This window comes from Euprymna scolopes, chromosome 15 (assembly GCF_053919585.1).
Source record: "Euprymna scolopes isolate OS-2025 chromosome 15, ASM5391958v1, whole genome shotgun sequence".
Taxonomy (NCBI): Eukaryota; Metazoa; Mollusca; class Cephalopoda; order Sepiida; family Sepiolidae; genus Euprymna; species Euprymna scolopes.
In genome coordinates, this window is record NC_136496.1 from 87041663 (window position 1) to 87064955 (window position 23293).

At 32.0% G+C, this 23293-nt stretch overlaps 1 protein-coding gene across 2 annotated transcripts in view; it reads right to left on the reverse strand.

Moving 5' to 3' along the window:
• Window positions 1–596: 596 nt before the first annotated feature.
• Window positions 597–23293, reverse strand: part of LOC145293950 (uncharacterized) — a 39154-nt gene continuing 16457 nt past the window's right edge. For both annotated transcript variants that reach the window (XM_080140816.1, XM_080140817.1), the window contains exons 4-7: window positions 22227–22318; window positions 7647–7746; window positions 7140–7331; window positions 597–1308 (exon numbers count right to left, since the gene is read on the reverse strand). In XM_080140816.1, the coding sequence (XP_079996942.1) occupies window positions 1207–1308; window positions 7140–7331; window positions 7647–7746; window positions 22227–22318 (486 nt within the window). In that variant the 3' untranslated portion in view covers window positions 597–1206. The remainder of the gene's footprint in view (window positions 1309–7139; window positions 7332–7646; window positions 7747–22226; window positions 22319–23293) is intronic.

The following is a 23293-nucleotide window of genomic DNA, read 5'->3' on the forward strand; positions in this document are numbered from 1 at the left end:
TTATCTCTTGTTGCTTATGCTCTGTTTATATAATACTTGTTCATGTCATATCACATCAGATCTTCTGGTCTACTTTTCCGCAGGCACTAATTGTCCCATTCTCTATTCTGTCAGAATCGAAAAAAAAAAAAAACGATCTAATATCATAACACATGATGCAAACATTGAGATTTTTTTTTTTTTTTTTTTCAGATTTATGTGATCATGCCCTCTTATTTTTATTTTATTTTTAAAGTTTAAAACGTGCTTACTTTTCTGAGGAGCCTGTGCTGGAAATATTCATATTTAACATAATTATTATATGACTGTTCCTGTGCTATGAAACAGATACTGTCAAGAGTTGGACGTTTTGACATGTGGAAATAAATAAATGGTAAGATGAATAACATCTTGGAATTTGGAATATAGTTGTTTTGTCATCTATTTATATAATTTTAATATTTGGAGGAATATGTATTTGTTCTGCATGTATTATTCGCTTTATGGTCAGAGGTTAATGTTAAGGTCAGAGGAATGTTCTCATTTTCAATCTCTCAAAAAATTTTCTTTTTCATATGAAACTTCAAGTTGAGACGAATTACACTAGTATAATTGAGGTGTTAAAAACACTAATTAAATTAATACTGTAAAAAAAAAAAAAATGTGGAATGATTCAATGTTAATATGGATCGTTTCCTTTAACAATTCTTGCTTGTTACAACTACAATGTATCTGACAGAATTCTATAATATATATGTGTGTGTCATATTTTATAGGTGGTCCACTTTCGTATTTTTTTATCAATACATTCTATCGGATTATGTTCTTACATTAATCTCTCTCTCTCTATATATATATATATATATATCTCACACACTCTCACACACACACACACACACACACACACACACACACACACACACACAATTACCGTTTTTCAAAGTCTGTTGTAAATAAGTAGTAAGTACCGAATCCCTAAGTGCTCAATACCATGATAAGCAGAGCAGATATAATAAATTGTTAGTGTATCCAACTTACATCGACATGTCAAGATTTTGAACCATCAACTGAAGAACAGATACGCACATTTATTATTATAATAGGTTAACCTTGTATTTGGCAAAAAAAAAATGAGGTTTTTAATTATTATTTGTATAAAAAAAAAAAAAATATCCATGAACAGACACAAATAAAAGAAAAATAATAAGATTTTGAATAAAGATAATTCTAAAAGAAAAGTTCTTCAATTAGCTTCATTGTATCTTCTGGAGATTTCACTGAATGGCCGATTGTCCGGGAATCTTCATAGATTTCATAATCGTTGCCTCCCTATTAAGGAAAAAACAATTGTAAAAACATTACCAGAAGAAAAAAAATTATATATACATATTTTTTTTTATTTCTAAGATTTCAAGAACTTAATCAACCACACAATTACATTTTTTTTTATAATAGAATAATATATTTTTTTATAATAGGATAATATATTTTTTTATAATAGGATAATATATTTTTGGAACAAATTAGTTATCAAGTTAAATAGCATGAGTGTGAAAAATTTTAAAATTAACTTGAATCCAGGAATAATAGTAAAATGATGTAGTTACAAGGACAGTGTTTTGGTCTCTATTAAAATATTTAACAGAACTTGAGCTGTGAGATTGCAGGTAATATATATATACTAGACTACCCGTGACCCGTTGGGTCAGTATGTTATATTAGCTATGGAATTAATGTATGAGTGTGACACTTGTAACGTAAAGAAAATAGTTTTTTGTGACATAACAGAAACATTTCTTTGAAAGTATATTAAAATGAAAAAAGAATATAGATAGATTTCTAGGAGTCGTTCTGTTTATAATTGTTTATTTTTAAAAAAAAAAAAAAAAAAAAAAAAAAAAAAAAACTTACAGCCATTGAATTATAAGTGATTTGCCATACTCATAGGTAAATGTGCCCTGAACAGATACCATAGTACTTAAAGTTAAATTCAAATTTTGATATATCTTAATTTAAACGTGAAAAAAACAAAAACAATTGGGATGCTGGAAACGTACACAGAAAAATAATACGTTTTATTGTCGCACTGATTATTTGTAACGCAAATTAAAAAAAACATTTTCGGGTTTAGTTATTTATGTTGGTAATGTGGAAGAAAACGTATGAATGTTTTTTTTAAGAAAGGTGTATTAAAAAATGGAGAATAAATTTTTTAAAAAATGAAGGCAGTGGGTAAATCGCTGTTGTAAAACGCTCTTATGGTTGTCAACGGGTTAAAGTAGATTTATTTGTAAGAAAATTGCGTTAAAATAACTTAAACATAATATGGAAATGAATAATGTAAAAAAAAAAAATGCAGAAAATATTAACAATTGTTATTTGGATAATTTAAACACAAAATAAAAAAAATAAAAAATAAAAAAAATAAAAAAAATTGGGACGCTGAAAATGTACACAGTAAACAAATATGTTTTATTGTCGTGTTGATTATTTGCTTATGCATGTATGCGCAATTGGGAGTCGTAAACCGGATGTTGAGTTACAACACCCGTTACAAGATCATTTGAGTTTTTATATATATATACTAGCAAAAGTACCCCGTCGTTGACTGGGTACAAAAACAGCCTACAGAAAATGGATTTATGAAAGTATGATAGGTTATGAAAAGGAAGGGTTGTAAAGAAACAGCTTCGAATTTGGGGGTATCAAAACCAAAGCAAAGTATGATGAAAGTAAAAATATCTATATATATATATAAAAGCGAAAATGTATGTATGTATGTGTGTTCGCTTTTTCTGTATGTCTACAAAAGGCTTTTTTGCCCGTCATTCTCGTATGGCTCGCTCCTTCTTAAAACTTTTTATATGCTGTCTTAATAATAATATCTACGACTAAGGAACTCGGGTCGCAACTATCTTTAATTTACCCGACTTTCACAAGCTATTTTCGAGATATTGTTTGATCGCCGTGTAGCGGGGAAAACAGAAACTGGCTTCCAGCGCAAAACTAGGTCAAACATCACGCAACTTGACATTGTCGCACCTGCTAATTTCGGTTTATAAACGTCAACTTAACACACTTATCAATTCATCTGTTCCCATGGTCGAGATGGTTAGGTGGCAGGGGTTTTTTTTTCCATTTCCTTTCCACCTCGGTGTCAAAGGTTCGGGGTTCAAGCCTACTCTTCTACTAAACTTTTTTTTTCTTTTACACCTCCAAACACCCGGCCAACGTTTTTTTTTTGTTTTTTTTTAACAGGGTTGTTTTGATCTATGTCCCCCCTCCCCACCACCAACACACACCTCCAAACCCCCGGGCAACGCCGGGTACCCCCACTAGTAATAGATAAACCCCATAATTTATTATACCATACCTGTTCACACTGAAACACTTATCACAATATTCTGTGGATCTATATTAAAAAATCTTGTTAAACTTTGTGACATATTTCCATTCTATGGAGGTCAGGTGCGAACGAACACCCCATAATTTTATTATACCATATTTCTTCAAACTGAAACATAATTATCAAAGTATACTTATGCAGATAGATATGAAAAGTCTTTATTAAAGTTTGTGCCTATTTCCATTCTATGGAGGCCAAGCGTGAACGCAGACCCCACAATTTTATTATACCATCCCTATTTAAGTTAAAACATACTTATCAAAGTATTCTTATGTACATCTATATCAAAAACACTTGTAAACTTTTTTTTAAATTTTTTTTATTTACATACTTTGTGGACCAGGCGTGAACGCAGACCCCACAATTTTAATGAACCACCGTTCTGGTAGATCAAACATACCCATTCCTGTGTCTCGATACATCTTCTATCATTATATGTGATCAGTTTTCTATAATAGTCAACCATATAGGAGCCTATTCGTGACCAGACAGACACACACAGCTTTATATTATAGATTTTTTTATTTGCAAATAAATAATTCAAAGTGGAATTGGGATGAAAAATCCTCTTACACTAACGCAACTTATATTTTTTGTCCCAATGCAGAATGTCCTTTTTTTAGGGAGCTAAATTTTCTTTCGAAAATAGTCATGTTTAAAGGATTAAGTGCATATTTTCTTAACACTGAAAATCGACTTCGTGTCTAACTTTAAAAAATAACCTTTTTAGAAGCAAAAACAAAATTTCTCATAAAAAATTATCAATATGTTGTATTATTTGGATTGTTCAGACTACCGTTCTCATCTCTAACAGAGTTTCGGTTAATATAACCCTAGACCTTCTTCGAGTGTATCTTCACAATAGCTTTTATTGGTGAATGGTAACAAAAATGTTTTTTTTTCCAATAAAACAGTCAACCATATAGGAGCCTATTCGTGACCAGACACACACACACACACACACACACACACACACACACACACACACACACACACAGACGTTCAGCTTTATATTATAGATATATAATTTTAGTGATGGAAGGATTCCAATATTTTTCCCCAATTTCGATACAATTACAGATTCCAATCTATTATATAAAAGCGAAAATGTGTGTGTGTGCATTTTTTCTGTATATCCGCTAAAGGCTTTTTTCAGGGGGGTCGCTCGGTCGGGTCACTCCTTAAAACTTTTTATATACTGTCTAAATCATAATATCTATGAGTTAAGAATGGCGGTCGCATCTATCTTTAATTTGCCCGACTTTTACGGGCTATTTTCAAGATTTTTTTTTTTTCGATCGCCACGTCTTCATCTCGCTTTTCAGTATAAAAAAAGCTAAACTTTGAAAACAAATTTGTGTTCTCAGCTGGTCCCTCAGGGACATCCAGATCAATGCTGTTTGGACACCCCCATTTTTTATGGGGAGCTGGTTTTCACCCCAACTCAACATCTTGGGGAAAACAAAACCAAAACAACTGCCTCACAGCCATACTTAATTGCGGAATTGATGTTTGACCTAATTCACTTTTTAGTTAAGTCATCAGGCATTTTTTTTTTTTTTTTTTTTTGCTTTCGTCTCAAGGATTGGGATTCGAGCTTACCTCTTTCCCCCAAACTTTTTTTTTTTTTTTCAAACACATGGCCACCGCTGCACCGTTCGTATTGCATCACGTTCGTTTTATTTTTATTTTTTTTTTTTTCACAAGTTTTAACATTGTTTTAATTTAAACAGGGTTATTACTTCGATTTTTTTGGATTTCACCCCCACACACACACCTCTAAACACCTGGGCAACGCCGGGTACCCCCCACTAGTTATTTAAAAATCTCTAAATAATTAACTACTTCTGTACTTTACTTAATGTTACACTATTCAAATTATAATATTATATATATTTCTAATGACATTTTATACATCTTTATCTAAATAAATGTACAGATACAAAATAATATGATAATAATGTTATAATAATAACAATGGCTAATATTGCTATATTTTTAGCATAATATTGGTTATGATCACAAAAATTTGGACCATGATATTAATAGCTAGGGGTGATAAGAACAAACCAATCAGATACCAGAATTGCTTTATAAAATATACTGAATTTTTTTTAATCCTCCAATCATAGCTTCTCATTTTGATACGAGAAAGGAACTAAGCTCTGCTGATTTTGACTGGATTAATGCTACCATTTATTTTACCTTAAATTGTTTACAATTCAAATCTTCTCTAATTGGACTGATGTTGCCAATTTTTGCTTGGGACAACTACATTTAATACTCACAATTGAATAAGTTTCTTTTCTCTACAATAAAGAGATTTCTTTTGCCATCCATTTCTGGATCATTTTTGATTACAAGAATGGCTCTTCACTTAATAATAATTTAATAATAATAATAGTTATAATAATAATAATTTAATAATAATAGCTATAATAATAATAATTTAATAATAATAATAATAGCTATAATAATAATAATTTAATAATAATAGCTATAATAATAATAGCTATAATAATAATAATAATAATAATTGGAGCAGCTGATGGAGCAGGTGTTACTGTGAGTGCAAGAATTAGAAGTGGATAGAGCAAGTTCTAGGAACTGCTACCATTACTAACCAGCAGAGAGTTACCACTGTTGAACAAGAGAAGAGTCTATAAGACATGTATATGCAGTATGTGATGATGTATGGAAGTGAAACCTAGCCAGTGAGGATTGAGGACATGCATTGCATGGAGAGAAATGATATGATGGATGTGTAACATCAGTCTTATTAAAGACTGACTAAATTCTGATGACTTTAGAGGAAGATTATATCTTGACAATATAAAAAAGTGTGTGCAAAAATGTAGACTTCAATGGTGTTGACAATTGAAAGAATGGATAAGAGTTCTTGGGTGAGTAGGTGCAAAACAGTTGAGATAGCAAATTCACTTCACATGGTAAAGTCAAGGAAAACATGGGATGATGCAATAAAAATGGACAAAGCAAAAGAATGATAAATAAAAGATGAGGCTAAAGAAAAGTTACTTTGGGAAACAATTTCTTAAAACAGTCAATGCATACCAGCATGTCAAATGGATGTTAAACCAAATATGGTGATGATAGTCTATTAAATAAATCTCAAACGTTTATGCATGTGTGTTTGTATGTCCGCTAAAAACTTTTGTCATGCACATTGTACAGGCACGGACATGGCATTATTAGAAAGAGCGATCTCTCAGACAAAAAAATAATGAAAAATTGTTAAAAAACTGTCCATTATTTTGTGTAGCGATATCGTTTTGTTTGAAGGGGATTAGGGTCAGATAAAAACCTTGCTTTCGACATGTTTTGATAACCACGTATGTGCGAATTTTGTTACATTTTTTGTTTTAAATAGCTAAACTTGTTACATTATAATATCTGTGTCCTTGTAGGCCTATCGATAACGTATTCGCTTGCTAACTTAAATTATGTGTATTCACGTCTGGCACACAGTTTTTTTTGTTTTTTTTCTTACAAAATTTTGCTTTTCAGTTCTGGCTGATGTCACCCATGTCCCGTTATTTTTTTGGTTTCTTTTATGACCGGGCAACGTTGAACCCCCACCCGCTAGTAATAATTAAAAATAATGACAATAGTTATAATAATTATAATATGGTTTTAATGAATGACCAGGATCTATCCCTATAAATTACAAAAATCCCAACAATTTTATAGGTCATGTAAAAAAAAAAAAAAAAAAAAAAAAAAAAGTGATACAAACCTTTTGAGTTTTATCTCCAAAGAAGTGGATGGTCTTGAATTTATCTTTCTCTACGAACTGAAGACAGAAAGTTTTATCCCAACCTTTGGGAATTACATCAATGCTGATTTGACCGCCAATTACATAACACAAACCAAAAGTTGAAAATTTCTCATATAAAGCATCAACAAACTTTTGACGTATTTTATGTTCCTGAAAAGAAATTTGAAAACAGAAATTATTTTATGTTCCTGAAAAGAAATTTGAAAACAGAAATTATTGCATGAGAACGACAGAGAGAAAGAGTCAGAGAGAGAGAGAGAGGAAAGGAGATGATGGTCAAGATAGAAGGGAAGAAAGACACTAGTGAAAGAATCAGGTGTGTGCCGTTATCAGATGAGATATGTAGAAAGAGACTGACCAAGAGAGAGGAGGGGAGTCAAGGAGAAACTAGTGAAAGAATCATTTGTTGAAGGTAACATTCATGAGTTTTATTAATTCAAAAGAACATATAAAGGAAAATCTCACCTCATCGTATTTCCCAAATTCATCCCTTTCGGCTTGTGAACAGCTTCTCCCCACAGGGCAAAGGTTCAGCATTCCTTTACGGAACTCAACAAAAGTTCCCCTGTATAAAGGCAAACAGAAGTATATGAAAATGGTGAGAATTTACCAATTCTTTAAAATACTTTGTGAAACTAAGATGTAGATAGATGTTATTTATTTATTTTGGTTTGCGATACTTTTGAACAAATTACTTGTCCAAATTAACACTTTTACTTTAATGATAGTTGGGAATAATTTTCCCCTCTCTAATATATATATAAATTTAATTATCCTACTATGGACAGGTTTCTTTGTTGACGACTTCTCTGCATGTTAGAGGCATAAGCAACAAAACATGTTCATATATAATTTTTTAAATATATATATATATATATATATATATATATATATATATACTCTATAATTAGCAATACACATTGACGATAAAACGCTTTGGATAATACCAGATTTCAAGCGGGTTCTGCTAAAATAGTTATATTTTAAAAACCAAAGCACTTAAAGTTTTCAAAATACCACCGTTTTGTTCGGAAATGAATATACTTTCAAATGGATTAATAAATAATAATGTGCATTATATATTTTTAGAGTTTTAAGCAAATAAAGTGATAAAAGTATGGACATCATAAAATGGCATTTTTCGGTAAGATTTTGTAATGACCCTCCCCCCTGATTTACAAATGCTCGTACCATGTTGGCGTTAAGAATTTTTTCATGAAATTTAGAAATTAACTAGAAGAGACGTCATTTTTAATAATTTCGGGTGTCCGAAATTGATTTGATCACTCTTTTTTTTTGTTGTGTTAAAAAAAAAAAAAAAAAAAAATTTCAAAATGACGGGTATGGAAAATTTTGAAAAAAATTTTCTTTAGACATGCACTGTTAAATAAAACAATCTTTTTGTACTGTTTATCCATGAAAATATAATTGTACATTGCTGTCTCTCGTGGTAGATAGCAATTTATAAACATGATATCCAACAAAAAAAAAACAAAAAAAAAAATCGTTTGGAATTTGAATCTAAACTGATCTTAGTAGCATCAGCAGCAGCCATAGTATAGCGTAAACAGACGCATTTTTTTGTTGTTGATTTTTATTCCACATCGATTTTTTTTTTTTTAATTGAAAATCTGGTAATAAAAAAAAAATTTCTTACAGGTTTAGTTAGAGCTATTTTGTTACCAACCATATAAATATTTTTAAAAATTGGTACTAGTACACTTATTGATCTGTGCTGAAATGATAACATTATTTAAAAAGCCATTCTTAACATGGGGAAGGGAGGGTGTTTTGTACCTATTTTGTACTTTAACCTTACAATTAAATAAAAAAACATATCATAAAACTTTAATTAAACTTGGAAATATGATTAAAAAAAAATAGTGCAGATCAGTAAGTGCATTAGCACCAAAAAATTGGATAGTAGTCAAATTTTTTAAATATTTAAACATCCGAAGATGTGAAATATAATTGTTTTGGTTCACATGTATGAGCGGTACAATACTTCTATTTTTCGTCTTTTTAAAAATGTTTTCAGTGGATTTATTATCGAATGGCAACTAATCTACACAAGGTGCTTCTACACTTTATCGCTGAAACTGGAGATGCCATTTTATTTCGAGCACCTGTCAATTAGAATCAGAGGGAGAAATCAGTATTTTAAACTATGGTCGAATTTAAAAATAAATAACAAAAAAATTAAACTAGATAAACTTCCGGAAAGAACTATGAAAAAAAGTAAATAAAGTGAAAGAGAACATATATCCATAATTGGGCAGATTTGCCATTTAGTTGTACAAATAGCCTCGAATCCTGTTATCAAAAACAGAGACACATTGGGTCGACACAGGTGTATATACTATAAAAAGGTTGTTTATATTAATGTGATTACTGAAAACGTAATCCTGTGAATAAAATTTAATTTGAATTAACCACAAATAAAAAAAGAGAAATAATTCAAGGGAAGTTTTAAAATGATGAAATGTTTTATTCTATAATTTAAAAACATTAAACAATATAAATGAAATGTTGGTTTTGTTCTCAAAAATAAATAATGAAAGATGGAGTTAAATATTGAATTATTGCGGAAATGCATCATATGTATCAGAGAACAATATCAAATGCAAAATCAAACCAAAATCTTATTTGTATTGTTCAATGTTTTAAATTAAAACACATTTAATCATTTTAAAACTTCATTTTACATTTCTTTTTTTTATTTGTTAACCAATGTATTATTTGTTTAATGTTTTAAATTTTTAATTATACAATAAAATTTTAAATTATAAAATAAAACACATTTAATCCTTTTATTTGTTAAACAATGTGGTTAATCTAAAATAAATTATACGTACACAAACTTCTTGATATATACCGGTGACGATCCAACGTGTCCCTTTTTTTGATAACAGGGTTGGAGGCTATTTGTACAACTAAACGGCAAATTTGCCGATAATTGTTTAATTGGAAATGTTTCCATTTAATTAATGAAAACAAAAAAGTTTTTCATTTAATTTTAGGTTAATTTATTCTTTCCGGAAGCAATAGTTTTCCATTTTAATTTTTTGTTGTTTATTTCATGCTTCGGCCATAGTTTTAAATACTGATTTCTCCCTTGGATTTTAACAGGAAGTGCATAAAATAAAATGGCGTCTCCAGTTTCGGTGGTAAAATGTAGAAGTACCCTACACGATTATAAAAAAAAAAATTTTTTTTAACTGGAAAATCGATATTTAAACATTTGTAAGAGGTGCTCAGTTAAGAAATAAAAACAGTAGAAAAAGACATGAAATGTAATTAAAAATCAAAATAAAATTAATTCAAAATATTCTTAGCAATTTGTCAGCTTTAGCAAAAATTTGTTTCTTTTTTTTTGTATTTAAATAGGTAGGACAAAAAATACTCAATACTTTTCCAAACATCACGTTTTCTGTTTTGGATGTCACTTGTTTTAAATAACATTTATTTTTGTCTGTTTGTTGTAATTCTTGTAAAGTTTCATAATGGGTGTCAAACACCCTCTTAACAAAAAAAAAAAAAAAAACTCGCTTAATCCTACGTCTAGTCCTAGGTACGAGTGGCAAGCCTCCCTACCAAACAAAATTCCTTGGTAAGCTACATATAAGCGTAAAAAAGACTTTTCTTTAAAGAAAAGTGCACAGGATTAATCTCCCATAAAAATAAATTGGTCAACTGTCCTAAAACGCTAGAATGATCTCGAAATGGTGAATTATTTAGCATTAAATTTATGTGAAACCAACCCCCACTCTAAATTCTAAAATTGTTTTTGTTTTGTTTCTAAGTCTTCAGGATGTTCACACATAATTTTCCTTAGCTCTATCATTAACTCAAGGTCAGAGTAGTAACCTCCCCACCTTCTCATAATTGCACAAAGACCCTCTAAAAACCACACATAATCGCCTTCTAGAAAAAAATGAAAAATGAATAAATAAATACCCAGGATTTATCTACCATGGAAAAACTGTCCTAAAATGCTGGAATGGTTCAAAATAGGAAATCATTTTACATTAAATTCTAAAATAATTTTTGCTTATCTTTTATTAAAATTTTTCAAGGTATTCACATAACTGTCTATAAAGGTAGAATGAAGGTATTAATTCCAATATATTCATTATTAAACAGTGCTAGATTTTGATTTCAGTTTTTTGTACATAAAAATGTAAAAAAAGTTCAACAATTCAACTTGGAGTTCTATAATTTCTTTTAATGGATACATGGCCTTTTTAAGGAACTGCAGAATATTTATGTACAAATTATTTGGAAACCATTAATTTTTGGAGATTTTCAGTAGCATTTTCTGATTCCTTGCACAAAAATACACTCATATAGCCAATTTCATTGCTTAATCTTATGTTTTAACAAAGATATAGCATTTTTACTGAAAAAGTAGTGTAAAAAATGTGACAAAACGCATATGGTCTTAAAGAAAAAATATCCAAATGTGTAAGGCACAAAAATAGTCATAATTCCTTAATTTTAATTGGATTTAAAAAATTTAAAAAGATTCTTGTGTAGATCATCAAGCTCTTTCTATACATACCAATATTGAAATATTTTAAGTTATTTCAATTTTTTCATGTGTATTGCTACTATAATAAAATGATTGCAGAAATTCTCCTCTGAACCAATAACAGATGCCACATACAAATTTATTATGTCTAAACTATTATCAACCATCTTATGTAACTTTAGAACGCCGTTTTATACACATTTATTCATTATAATAAAATCCTACATTACATCCCAGGAGAAAGATCATCATGATCGCCAACATCTTTAGAGGAAGTATTTACTACTTTTTCTTTAAATCTAAAGTCCTCATACCACCACGAGTCTACACCGGGAACTAATATACCCATTATACATATACCACTGTTTACTTTCGTGACTGACTCATAAACTCATACACAAAACATTACCTTTCCTTTTCCCGTTAACAAAAATAATAATTTCTCCCTCATTAAAGTCTGGCAATTCTCATTAGTTGTAAGTTGAAAATTCACTTATTCGGAATTACACAACTTAAATAAATGAATAAACTACACCTTACCAAACATGGCCGCTCTCTCTACAATCTGCAATCATTTTAACCTAAAACAAACCAATTGCTTTCTTTTTTTCCTAAATATATTACTTCATTTACTATATTAATATTTCTTACTTTTTTTTTTCCTGCATAAACAAACAAGCATGTAAGCACGAACTTGGAGGTTTTACAGAACAGAAAGCAAATATATGCAGATATATATGTGAGAGAGAGAGAGCATTTTTTTTTATTGCTGTTCATTTGCCCACATTTAACCCTTACCATCTGTAACTATTCACTCATGGTGAGGCCACTCGATAGTAACACTAAAAAAAAATGTGTAATGTAAACAGACATCTTGCTGCTCAACTCAATACATAGTATCCCTGCAATTATGTACCAGATAGTAGCCCCCCCCCCCATATCAAAGTGGCACTGAGTCTTGATTGGGGTGATAAAAAGGCAATAAAAAAAAAAAATTTTTAAACAATTTCTTTTTTTTTCCCCCCAGTGAAAAAATATGGTACTTTCATCTATTTTTTTAATGATTAATTTTTTGACACACAAATCATAAAAACTATATATTTTTATATAAAACACATTATTACACTCAAAGGCTGAAATAAATTCAGAAAAATTCTCATTTTTATTATTTTTGTATCAGTTTTTATTTGACTAAATTTACGCCAGTTTTTATCATTTTTTTTTTTGTTTTGTCTGTCAATGCCACTAAACTACAAATTAAACAGGTTAAATTTGGGGCAAATACTTTAACACTCCCCCTCATAAAATGGGGCGTCTATTCCAAAAGTAGTTCTTAACATAGTGAGGTTGCTGGTATCTATTCCATATGACGTTCTTAACATGAATAGGTTGAGGAGTGTCTATTCCGAAATCTGTTATTAACATTAAGACGTTGAGGATTGGCCACTAACAACAACCGTAGTTTAATTTTTTACAACTGGGGAGGGGGGGGTAGCAAGTTGTTGAGTGTGTATGGTGACAATGCACACTCAACAACACTCTTCGAAAAATAAACTGTGCCAAACTACACCATGGCAAGCAAGTAAAAAAAAAAATGTATTGTTTTTAAAAAAAATAAATATTCCTGATGAAAGTTTTGTTATAAGCCGAAAATTTGAAACTTTAAATAAATATTTATTTATTTAAAAAAAACATGCGCATATGGTCGTTCTTTCTGACCTCGTGTTTTGAATTTCATTTTCTCTGTGCTTCTAAAAAGTGGATTACTTCTCTTTGCTATATACATATCTTTCTGTAGAAATATATTTTCTTATAATATACATCAATCCTTATTTAAGAACCTCAATGTAATTACAGAGCAATATAGAGAATACATGACAAAAAGTTATATTCCAAAATTCATGATGTTGACCATCTTATAATTTATTCCTTTAATTCAGTTGACTTATACAATTCTTGACAGTATCTGTTTTGTAGTGCAAAATCAATCACTTAATTATTATATCAATCAGTGAATCTATTATGCCCTTAACTCATCAGAAGAAATAGCAACAATCAATCCGTCAAAGGGAACTGAAGTGTGATTTGACCTGGTGAAAATCTAAAATTGGAAGAGAAGCTGCAATTACCTTTTTTATTTTTCCATTACGCCATATTGAATTTCTATCAAACAAAGTCATTAAACCCAAGTATTCATACTAACAATATTAATTAATTTATGAATCTTCTACCAAAATGTTCTATTTAATAATTAGTAAACTTATTAATTCTAATTTGTGTATACATACTTATGAAAATAATATCAACAAATTATAAACTATTATACATGTTTGTATATACGAAACTAAACTAAGCTAAAAATAGAAAAAAAAAAACAAAAAAACGATTGATAATTACAGTCGGTTCGCATAACTAATCAATTGAAAACCATACATAATTCAATTCTGTTAGCTCTTATTAATCAATACAATTATAATTTTTAAAATCATACAATTCAAAAAATATACTTACGTTTTGTTAAGTTTAAATATAATCTGAAAACTCCTTTATATCGTAATTATAAATAATTAAAGGAATACATTATAAGATGGTCAACATCATGGTCAATGAATTTAGAATATAACTTTTTGTCATTTATTCTCTCTCTCTCTCTCATATATATATATATATATATATATATATATATATATATATATATATATATATATAAGGCACTTTTGTACAATAAGCTTCAGACAGGTAAAAGGCATGTTGGCTCCTCCCCACTGTTGAGGTACAAGGATAAGCTCAAGCACAATCTGACAACAATATCCCAGAGTCAACTTTCGAACAAACTGCTTCTGACATGAAACAATAGAGACTGACATGTCACAATGTCTTAAAAGTTTTTGAATTAGGAAGAGTGCAAAAACTCAAAATCAAGAGAAAAAAGGGAAGAATTGGCTGCCAGACCAAGTGACACTTCATTGAATACATTTTCGTGCATGGCTTGCGATCACATCTGCAAGTTACTGACGGGGCTCAAGTCCCATGAAAGACAGAAACACCGAAACTGAAATTAGTTGGGGTTTTTTTTTTTTAGACGCTCATACGTCGAAATCGATGAAAGAGGTGATCATATAATGTTATAGAAGATTAAGTCAAATCAGCGGTTTCAAGTGAAAAAAAAAAATTTAACCAGATTCTTTTTAGTAATGTTTGAAAAGTTCAGCAAGTTATGTGTCGACCCGAGAGAATTATACACTTTATCTTTTTTAATCTTTTTATTTATATGTATTTTTTTTTTTTTAGTCAATTCGAATTAATTAGCTTTTATTTAAAAAGAATTAAATAGGAAGTGAAAAGGGAACACCAAAACAAACCAAATAAACTCAAAGGCAAAAGATTAGTCGTTGTCTCATAAAATTAACCTGCTGCATTTTGGGATTCAAAAGGTGTCATTTTTTTTTTTTTTTTTTTTCTTTTTTTTAAGCAATTAAATTAGAGGGCTTTTTTAACAGAATAAAATAAATATAAAACGTTAAATAAATCGGATGATATTTATTTTTTATGGAAATGGAATGAACACAAACCAAATAAACTTGAATAGGAAGTAACCGAAAGCCTAGATCATGGAAAAAGGGAGGTAATTCAGAATTTTATTTTCATTATCTCCCTTGGATTAAATTGCCTTTTTGGCTTTATTTTTATTTTTTTTTTTTTTACATGGGCATAACCACTTACCAAGGCCCAGAGACCACTCGACGATAAGGGTTAAGAGTGTACAGTAATCAATTGGACAATATAGTAATCATTAGTAATGGAAATTCGGTAAATTTGTTAACTTAAGTGGAATGACTCATCAAGAACTTGTTCACGTTGGATATTGTAGTCAGCTGGAAAGCAGGAAAACGGAAAACAATTCCTCGGGCATGCAGTTCTAAGAAAGAAACTTTGTTCGTGGATTCAACGGTTAGGTTTAGGCACAGATAAAGAGTGGAGGGAATTATTGATAGTGTTTTCAGCTAGACGAGTGTTTCTTGTGAACGTTTGGCGAGGGGGGGACCATAGATTGAAGCTCAGTCAAACACTTTCCATGAAAATAACGATACAGCAGAGACAAACTTGCAACATCTCTTCTGTGAAAAAGAGGTTGCAGGGAAGAAAAAAGGACATCCCCTATGAGGCTACAAAGTCTATTTTGAACTCTATCAAGGCAGGACAAGTCCTTTCTAGCAGCTTCTGCCCAGATGTGGCAACAGTACTCCATCCTTGAACATACCTGGCTCTTATATAGATAGAGAATTGCATCAGCAGTGAGATATCTACTGGATCGATAGAAGGATCCCACCATTTTTCCAGCGGCCTTGGCAACAGATTTGATGTACGTGTTCCATTTAAGATCAGGAGAAAGATCAAGCCCAGAAGCTTGTCAAAACTTGTGGCCTCCCCAAGATGAGAGCCATTCATTTCAACTGATGGGGATGAAAACATTGATGATGTAAAGATAGAAGCTTGGTTTTAGATGCATTAAAAGTAACCAGTCACTCCTTTCCCCATTGTACCACGTGCTCAAGATCAGAGGAGAGAGAATCAGAGAGAACTTGGTCGTTTACTGTCTTAGATGTGCTACCATAGATGGTAGTGTCATCAGCATAAATGTCTACAAATGATGTAAGGATGTGATTTGGAAGATCATTAATGTAGATCAGGAAAAGAGTTGGGCCCAGGATGAACCCCTGAGGGACTCCAGCATTAATACTGTGAGCTTCTGATTTTTGCTCATCAACCACTACTCTTATGAACCTATCAGAGAGAAATGATTTAATAATTGAGAAGACATTTCCAGCTATTCCATAGGTGGAGATCTTGTGAAGTAAACCTTTATGCCATACCCTATCAAAGGCCTTAGATATGTCAAGGGCAATTGCCCTAGAAAGGTTGCCTCCGTCGAGAGATTCGCTAATCTTATGAGATATAACTGTAAGCACATCTGCTGTAGATCTAGAAGAACGGAAAACATATTGTGTCACTAAGAAGGTTATTTTTGTCGAGATAGTTGATTACTTCTCTATTTAACAGATTCCAGCAACTTACTCATGACGCACAGAAGACTTATTGGCCTGTACTGAGAGGGAGATAAGCGATCACCTGAATTCTTAAATACAGGACATACTAATGAGATTTTCAAGGGTGATGGGAGGCAATTCTCCTTAAGACAATGTTTAAACAGTTTTGTAAGTATGGGCGCTAGTTCTGGTTGAAGTTTTTTGAATACTATAATTGGAATACCATCAGGGCTGGTTGCTTTACTGGAATCAAGGTTTTTGATTAGCTTGGCAACATCACATACAGATATTTGTATATCACATAGCATGTTTTCTGATACAGGAGGAAATATTGGAGGTTGGCGGCCTTGGTCAAAAAGGGTAGAATTAGCTGCTAAGTTCTTGGCAAAGAGTTTGGGTTTGTCTGATGCTGACGAGATTACCTCAGGTCCATTGATCATAGTTGGGATAGAGCACACGCTTCTGTTCAGGATTCTGTTTACTATTTGCCAAAACTGGTGGGAACCAAGCCTCTGCTCAGCTACTTTGGACTTGATGAACTGAGCATACAACTCTCTTGCGTTCTTTATTACTTTCTTACAATGGTTGCTGGCAGTCGTGAAAGCGGCTTTAGTCTCCATACATCTATTACGTTGGAAGCAATGGAAAAAGTGATTTCTGTGTGCAATGACAGCAATGATCATAATATAAGTCTCCATAACCATTATATATAAATTACATATAAATATGTACATTTATTTATTTTTATTTATACATACATTATATATATATATATATATATATATATATATTGAAGTTTTTAGCCTTTAAAGCTATACAAAAAAAAAATAAATAAAAAAATATATTTTTTATCATCCGTTAGAAAACCATTTAGTCAGTAAGTCATTCAATCACCTGTAATCACTGCATCAACTTGCTCTCTCGAATTCACTATAGTACCAGTAATAATTTCTTTAAGGGATCATCAGTTGTTTACCATGAAATACTGTTTCGGGGATACACACATATATATATATAATGAAGAAATTCATATTTAAAAATATTGGATAATTATTTATAATTTTTAAAAGCCGGACAATCATATTTTTATTTTAAAAACTTGAGATCCATCAGCATAAAACATCTTTATCAAAAAACATACATTTCTTTTTTCTTTAATCCTTCCAGCAAGTGTGAATTTCTTCATTATTTCATAACACACGTCATGACGGCTGCACATATGAGGATGTGGCAAACAAAATCAGAAGAGGAATCTTCCAAGGGAATAGCCTACCTCCTTTACTCTTGTTTCGTGATGGATCCAAGCTACTCAATAAAAACAGGACTGCTTAAAATCCAAGCCAGGGTTGCCAACAATACATGAACAATAAAGTCAACCAGCTGCTCTTCATGGATAAACTCAAGCTATATTTTAACTCAGATGCTGACTTATACATAAATTCTCCAGAGATATTGGAATGAAGTTTAGTTTGGACAAATGTAGTAAGTGCTATACTAGGGATGGGAAGTAGATTCAAACAGAAAACATACAGCTTGATGAAAATACTGACATCAAGGACCGAGAAGAACAGGAAAAATACATAAAAGAGAGCGATTCAATTCAGCCAAGATAAGAGAAAAAATTGGTTGTGAATATATACGTCGTGTAACGAAAATGTGTATAACATAGCTTATAGACAAAAACAAAATAACTACAATCAACAATGTCTGTGATAACATACAGTTTTGGCATTATCAAGTGGCCACAAAACGACAAACCAATGTCAGTCAAGGCTCTATTTGCCTAGATGAGCAAAAGAGATTGACCATTAGCATCATGCCACTGTCATGAGAACTGGGCAATATCTGACGAACTTCCAAAATCCAAATCTCCAAATTGTACATCAACATCATGAAACAAGAGCCAGCATAAAAACCTCGATTGTCAAATATTTTGAACAAGACAGTCTTACAAATGAGAGAGAATCAGTAAACAAGTCTATTACAAAAATAGCCCAAAAGAGTCACCAAAAATATACCAAGAACTTCCATCACAAAAAAAAATGAAATGAAAGAATGGGCCAACCAACAGCATGTCAAATATTTTCTGGATGAATTCACTAAGGACTATATAAAGAAGGTTCTATAGACTGGTTAGAAAGAGGATCGCTCCACTACAATCAGGAGAGAGGATTATAATGGCTGCTCAAGATCAAGAATTGATGACAAATGCGTTTAAAAAGAGGAGTGGTCTCAGCAATGACAACAGATGCAGCTTCTGCCACACAGAAGTAGAGAGTGCAAGCCACCTGAAGGGAACAGCTACTATACAATGTCATATAATGGATTATGTAAATATCTCCACTAGACCATACGAAAAATGTTGAATATCAAATGCAGCAGCAAGTCCTGGGAAGTAACATTTGGAAATAAGTTGTACATCATACACTACGACTATGCAATTCCTTTGTATTTAGAAAACAAAGCTATTAACTCTGATATAGTGATATGGGACAAAAAGGAGAAAGAAACGATCTTAGAAATTAGTGTCCCCAATGATGCTGTGTTGAATAAAGCTGAGAGAGAAACAATAATGAAATATCAATATCTCATGCATGACATGAACAAAAAAAAAAAAAAAAAAAGAAACTAGAATCTTAGGAAGATCCATTATTCAAGTAATTATAGGAGCAACTAGACTCATGAAAAAGAATTTCAAAAACTATCTGGCAAATATACCCAGTGAATCAAGTGCAAGAAAGATTCAAACGATTGCAATTAAAGGGACAGTCAGAATCTTAAAAAGATTTCTCAGTTGGATTGTACGAGATAACAGGTGAATGTTTGGCATCCAGTATACAAACTCCTACCGTAGAAATATTAGAACGAACCACTCTCTTAGCAGAGACAATATGTATTGGTCTAAAGAGGGAGGGACGGAGAGATTAAGCATCTATATACTTTTCAAGAGGATATTTTACATTATAAAGATTTCTAGTCTTTAAAATAAATGATTTATTTTTAAAAATTAGAAAAAAAAAAAAAACACAATTTTGAAAACCTAACATATACATTAAATGGCTATAAAGCGACGCTCACTGTTTATTTGTTTGTATAAATGGACATTTGTTGAGATCATTTGCGAGCACTGTTCCCATGGGCCGGTGGGTAGAACTGCCAAATATCAACGCGATGGTTGTAGGTTCAATCTTCAGCTAAGGAAAGGTGCTAGTCTATCTGCACTGATGAGTTGTGATACAACGAAACAGTACTGTATGTGGATGACTATATATGTTAGAATAATGCCAGTCTCAGGATGGGTAAAATCAATTCCTTGAACAGAACAGTTTTGAACCAATTTTATGTGTTTTTACAAAAATTAAAATAAATATATAATGCTGTTGTGTGTCAATAACATGGTTAATGCGTTACTGGCTTGAACCAATTGCTTATGTCAAGTTAAGTGCAGAGAGATTTAAAGGTTAAGACTGACAAGCTTCAAACTTATTGACTTCGATTGATAACACGTGCACCTGGATGCTAGCAAAGGTCACAAGGAAAGTTGATACATCTTGAGTGCAAACTGGTCAACGGGGTGTTACCACCTCCACACATACACCTTAAAATAAATAGGGACACATGCATTTTCTAGTCAGTTTGACAGTCTATAGTTGGAGAGTTAGTTAATTGCAGGCAGTTAGTCTGTCGCGATTCCGAGATGAAAAACTTCTCATGGCGCCGATGAGAGATGGGGATGAATGGCAGATAAACCGATAGAAAAATTCCCGCCCTTCTTTCTAAGGATGGACAGAGAAACAGAGACGTGATTTTGACCTAGAAACTGAATAAAGATCCAACTATTCAAACAAATGAGACTTGTGTCTGTTTCTTTGCATGAGAGAAGTTTTATTCTAGGTGCACTGATATCAGGACACAAACCACTCTATGTCATGGTCAAGAGATGCAAAGAGGATATAAAAGATACGTTTTGCTTCATTTTTATAAACCCCTTAAAAGGGCTGATGTGCCATAAAGGTGAACATTGACACGCAATATAAACAGATTCCCATTCCCCCACGTAATAATGCAACTAAACCTTATGTTTAGAATCCATCCATCCATCCAGCACGGCCCCAGCCAAGATTGAACTCACTACATGAGTTTGTAGTGTAATTTGAATCTCGTCAGTAGCTGAATACTTGATGCTTCGCCAGGGCTATCAAGGGTATTTTTTATCATGACACCATCACTAGACAGAGTGCCTACCACGGCTTAAGAGAGTCCTATCTACCCTCAAAAGTAGGATAAGCCGCGCCAGTTTCTCAACCTGGTATTTTACCTTGCGGTACATACAGCACCTCGCCTTCCCAAATGGTCACCCATGGCCAGGCTCAACATTGCTTAACTCAGTGATCTGGCAAGAACCAGTGTGTCAATGTGATTGTGCAAATCAGATACAAGTTCACTCATCCAGATGAAAGAATGAACCACCTAATGTACATGGATAACCTGAAGCTGTTTGCAAAAACCAAGAATGAATTAGAGACGCTAAAAAACAAAATCAGAATCTTCAGATTGTGCTGAATATGTTTAGAATCATTAATCAAAGTTGGATCAAAATAAATTGTATGATTATGATTCTAGAAAATGTCTAAAATTTAAGACTTAAATTTGGTTTTAAGAATTTGAAATTCAGAAAATCTTAATTGGTGCAAGAAATGCAAGTGGTGAATTATTAGATAGAAACTCTGTCCTGTACCCTAAACACGTGATGTAATTTCTAACAGTTCAAGTCCAAGAAGTAGACGGACATGCCAGACAATGTAGAAATCTAAATGAATATTTCCTTGAAACTGCTCATCTACCATTTTTATGGCTACGTAAGAAAATTAAGTGAGAAGGAATTAATTTTAGTCTTTCTTTTAGTTTCTCCCCTTGTAAACAAACTTCTCTCCCAAATAAAACCTTTGAAACAGCAATAAGTCTCCATTGTTCTATGCATGAGTTTTACTCGCCTAAGTCCAACAGCCGAACAACCATTAGACAATGCAATAATACAGGGAACAGCCCACATATAAAAGCAACACCAAATACTCTCTATAAGAGAAAAAGAGTGTTAAAAAGAAAAGAAAAAGATATATAATATATAATAATGAGAAAACACATTAGACACTCGATCCTCTTCCATTTTAGTTTTTAGTCATAACTAACCCAAGAATTCTCATCCATACTTTCAATGTGACCATACCAAAACAGTCTCCTGCACACATCAGAGGTCAACTTAATTTATTTTATTGGGTTATTGAATATTTAATTTATATTATTTTGTGAAAATGTGTTTCAAAACTTTTGTTTACTTCAATAAATGTTTTATTCATGAAAATTAGATTTTATTTTGATTATACTACACTTTTCCAATAATCATCTGCAAGAATGTTTGTGCTGAGAATGTTTAAAATATAAATAATGATACTGATAGCAACTTACCTTTTACACGGCAACTTCAAATTCGACATGTAATTTAAACTGAAGTTGATAACTTCTTGCAACTTGTCTTCATCCATGTATTTAGACAAACTCTTAATGATTTAAAAAAAAAAAAAAAAAAAGTCATAATTAGTTAAGTTTCAGTGGCATATTTTTTGACTACGAAATATTTATTAGGTTTACTGATTTTAAATAAACTTAGATATTACAGGGTTGAACGATAAAAGTCGCCCTAAAGAAAACAACATTACAGCTTTATTTTAAAGCTTTTATTGAAAAAAATCAATTCAGGTAACTTGCTTATGTAGTAGAACCGACATCTATTCAACGTAGCTGCCTTCAGACTCAATCACATCCTCGATACTGGTCTGGAACTGGGAGCATGCCTTTTCCACAAGCACCTGCAGGAGCTCGGTGAATACTCAGCAGATGGCGGCGATCAAGCTGCTTTGGTGTTAATGTTCTTGATGTATAACCATACAAAGTAGTCCATCGGGTTCATGTCAGGGGAGAAGGGAGTGCCAGTGAGAAAAGGGTACAAAATCGTAGCACTCCTGAAGCCAAGCCTGGGTCTCTTTGGATTTGTGGGCTGATGCGGAGTCTTGTTGCCAGACCCAGGGTCTGCCAGCAGCCACCTGATTGCACCAGGGGATCAACACACTCTTCAACACATCAAGGCACACTTTGGTGTTGATTTTCAAGCTGATTTTGAAGATGTGAGGTGGCATGGTGTGGTTCTCACTTGAAACCACATCAAAGATCATAACCATGGTAGGAAACTTATCAACTTGGGCATGTCCCTCAAGCATTGAACTGTCCGGATTTGAATTTTGAGGGTGCTGATAATGGTCCTGTTATAACTTGGATTGGTAGCGAGCACAAGTTGTACAGCAGCACATCTCCAATCTTGCTCGTGGAACATTGTGTCGCTTTCAGACATGATAGAAGGCTCCTATGGCTCTTGGGATTTGTACACAACTGGCCAACTAGTAGATGGCCTACAACAAAAAAGAAAACCGGTTTTCATCAAAGAAAACCGGTTTTCATCAAATGGAAATGGAATCATG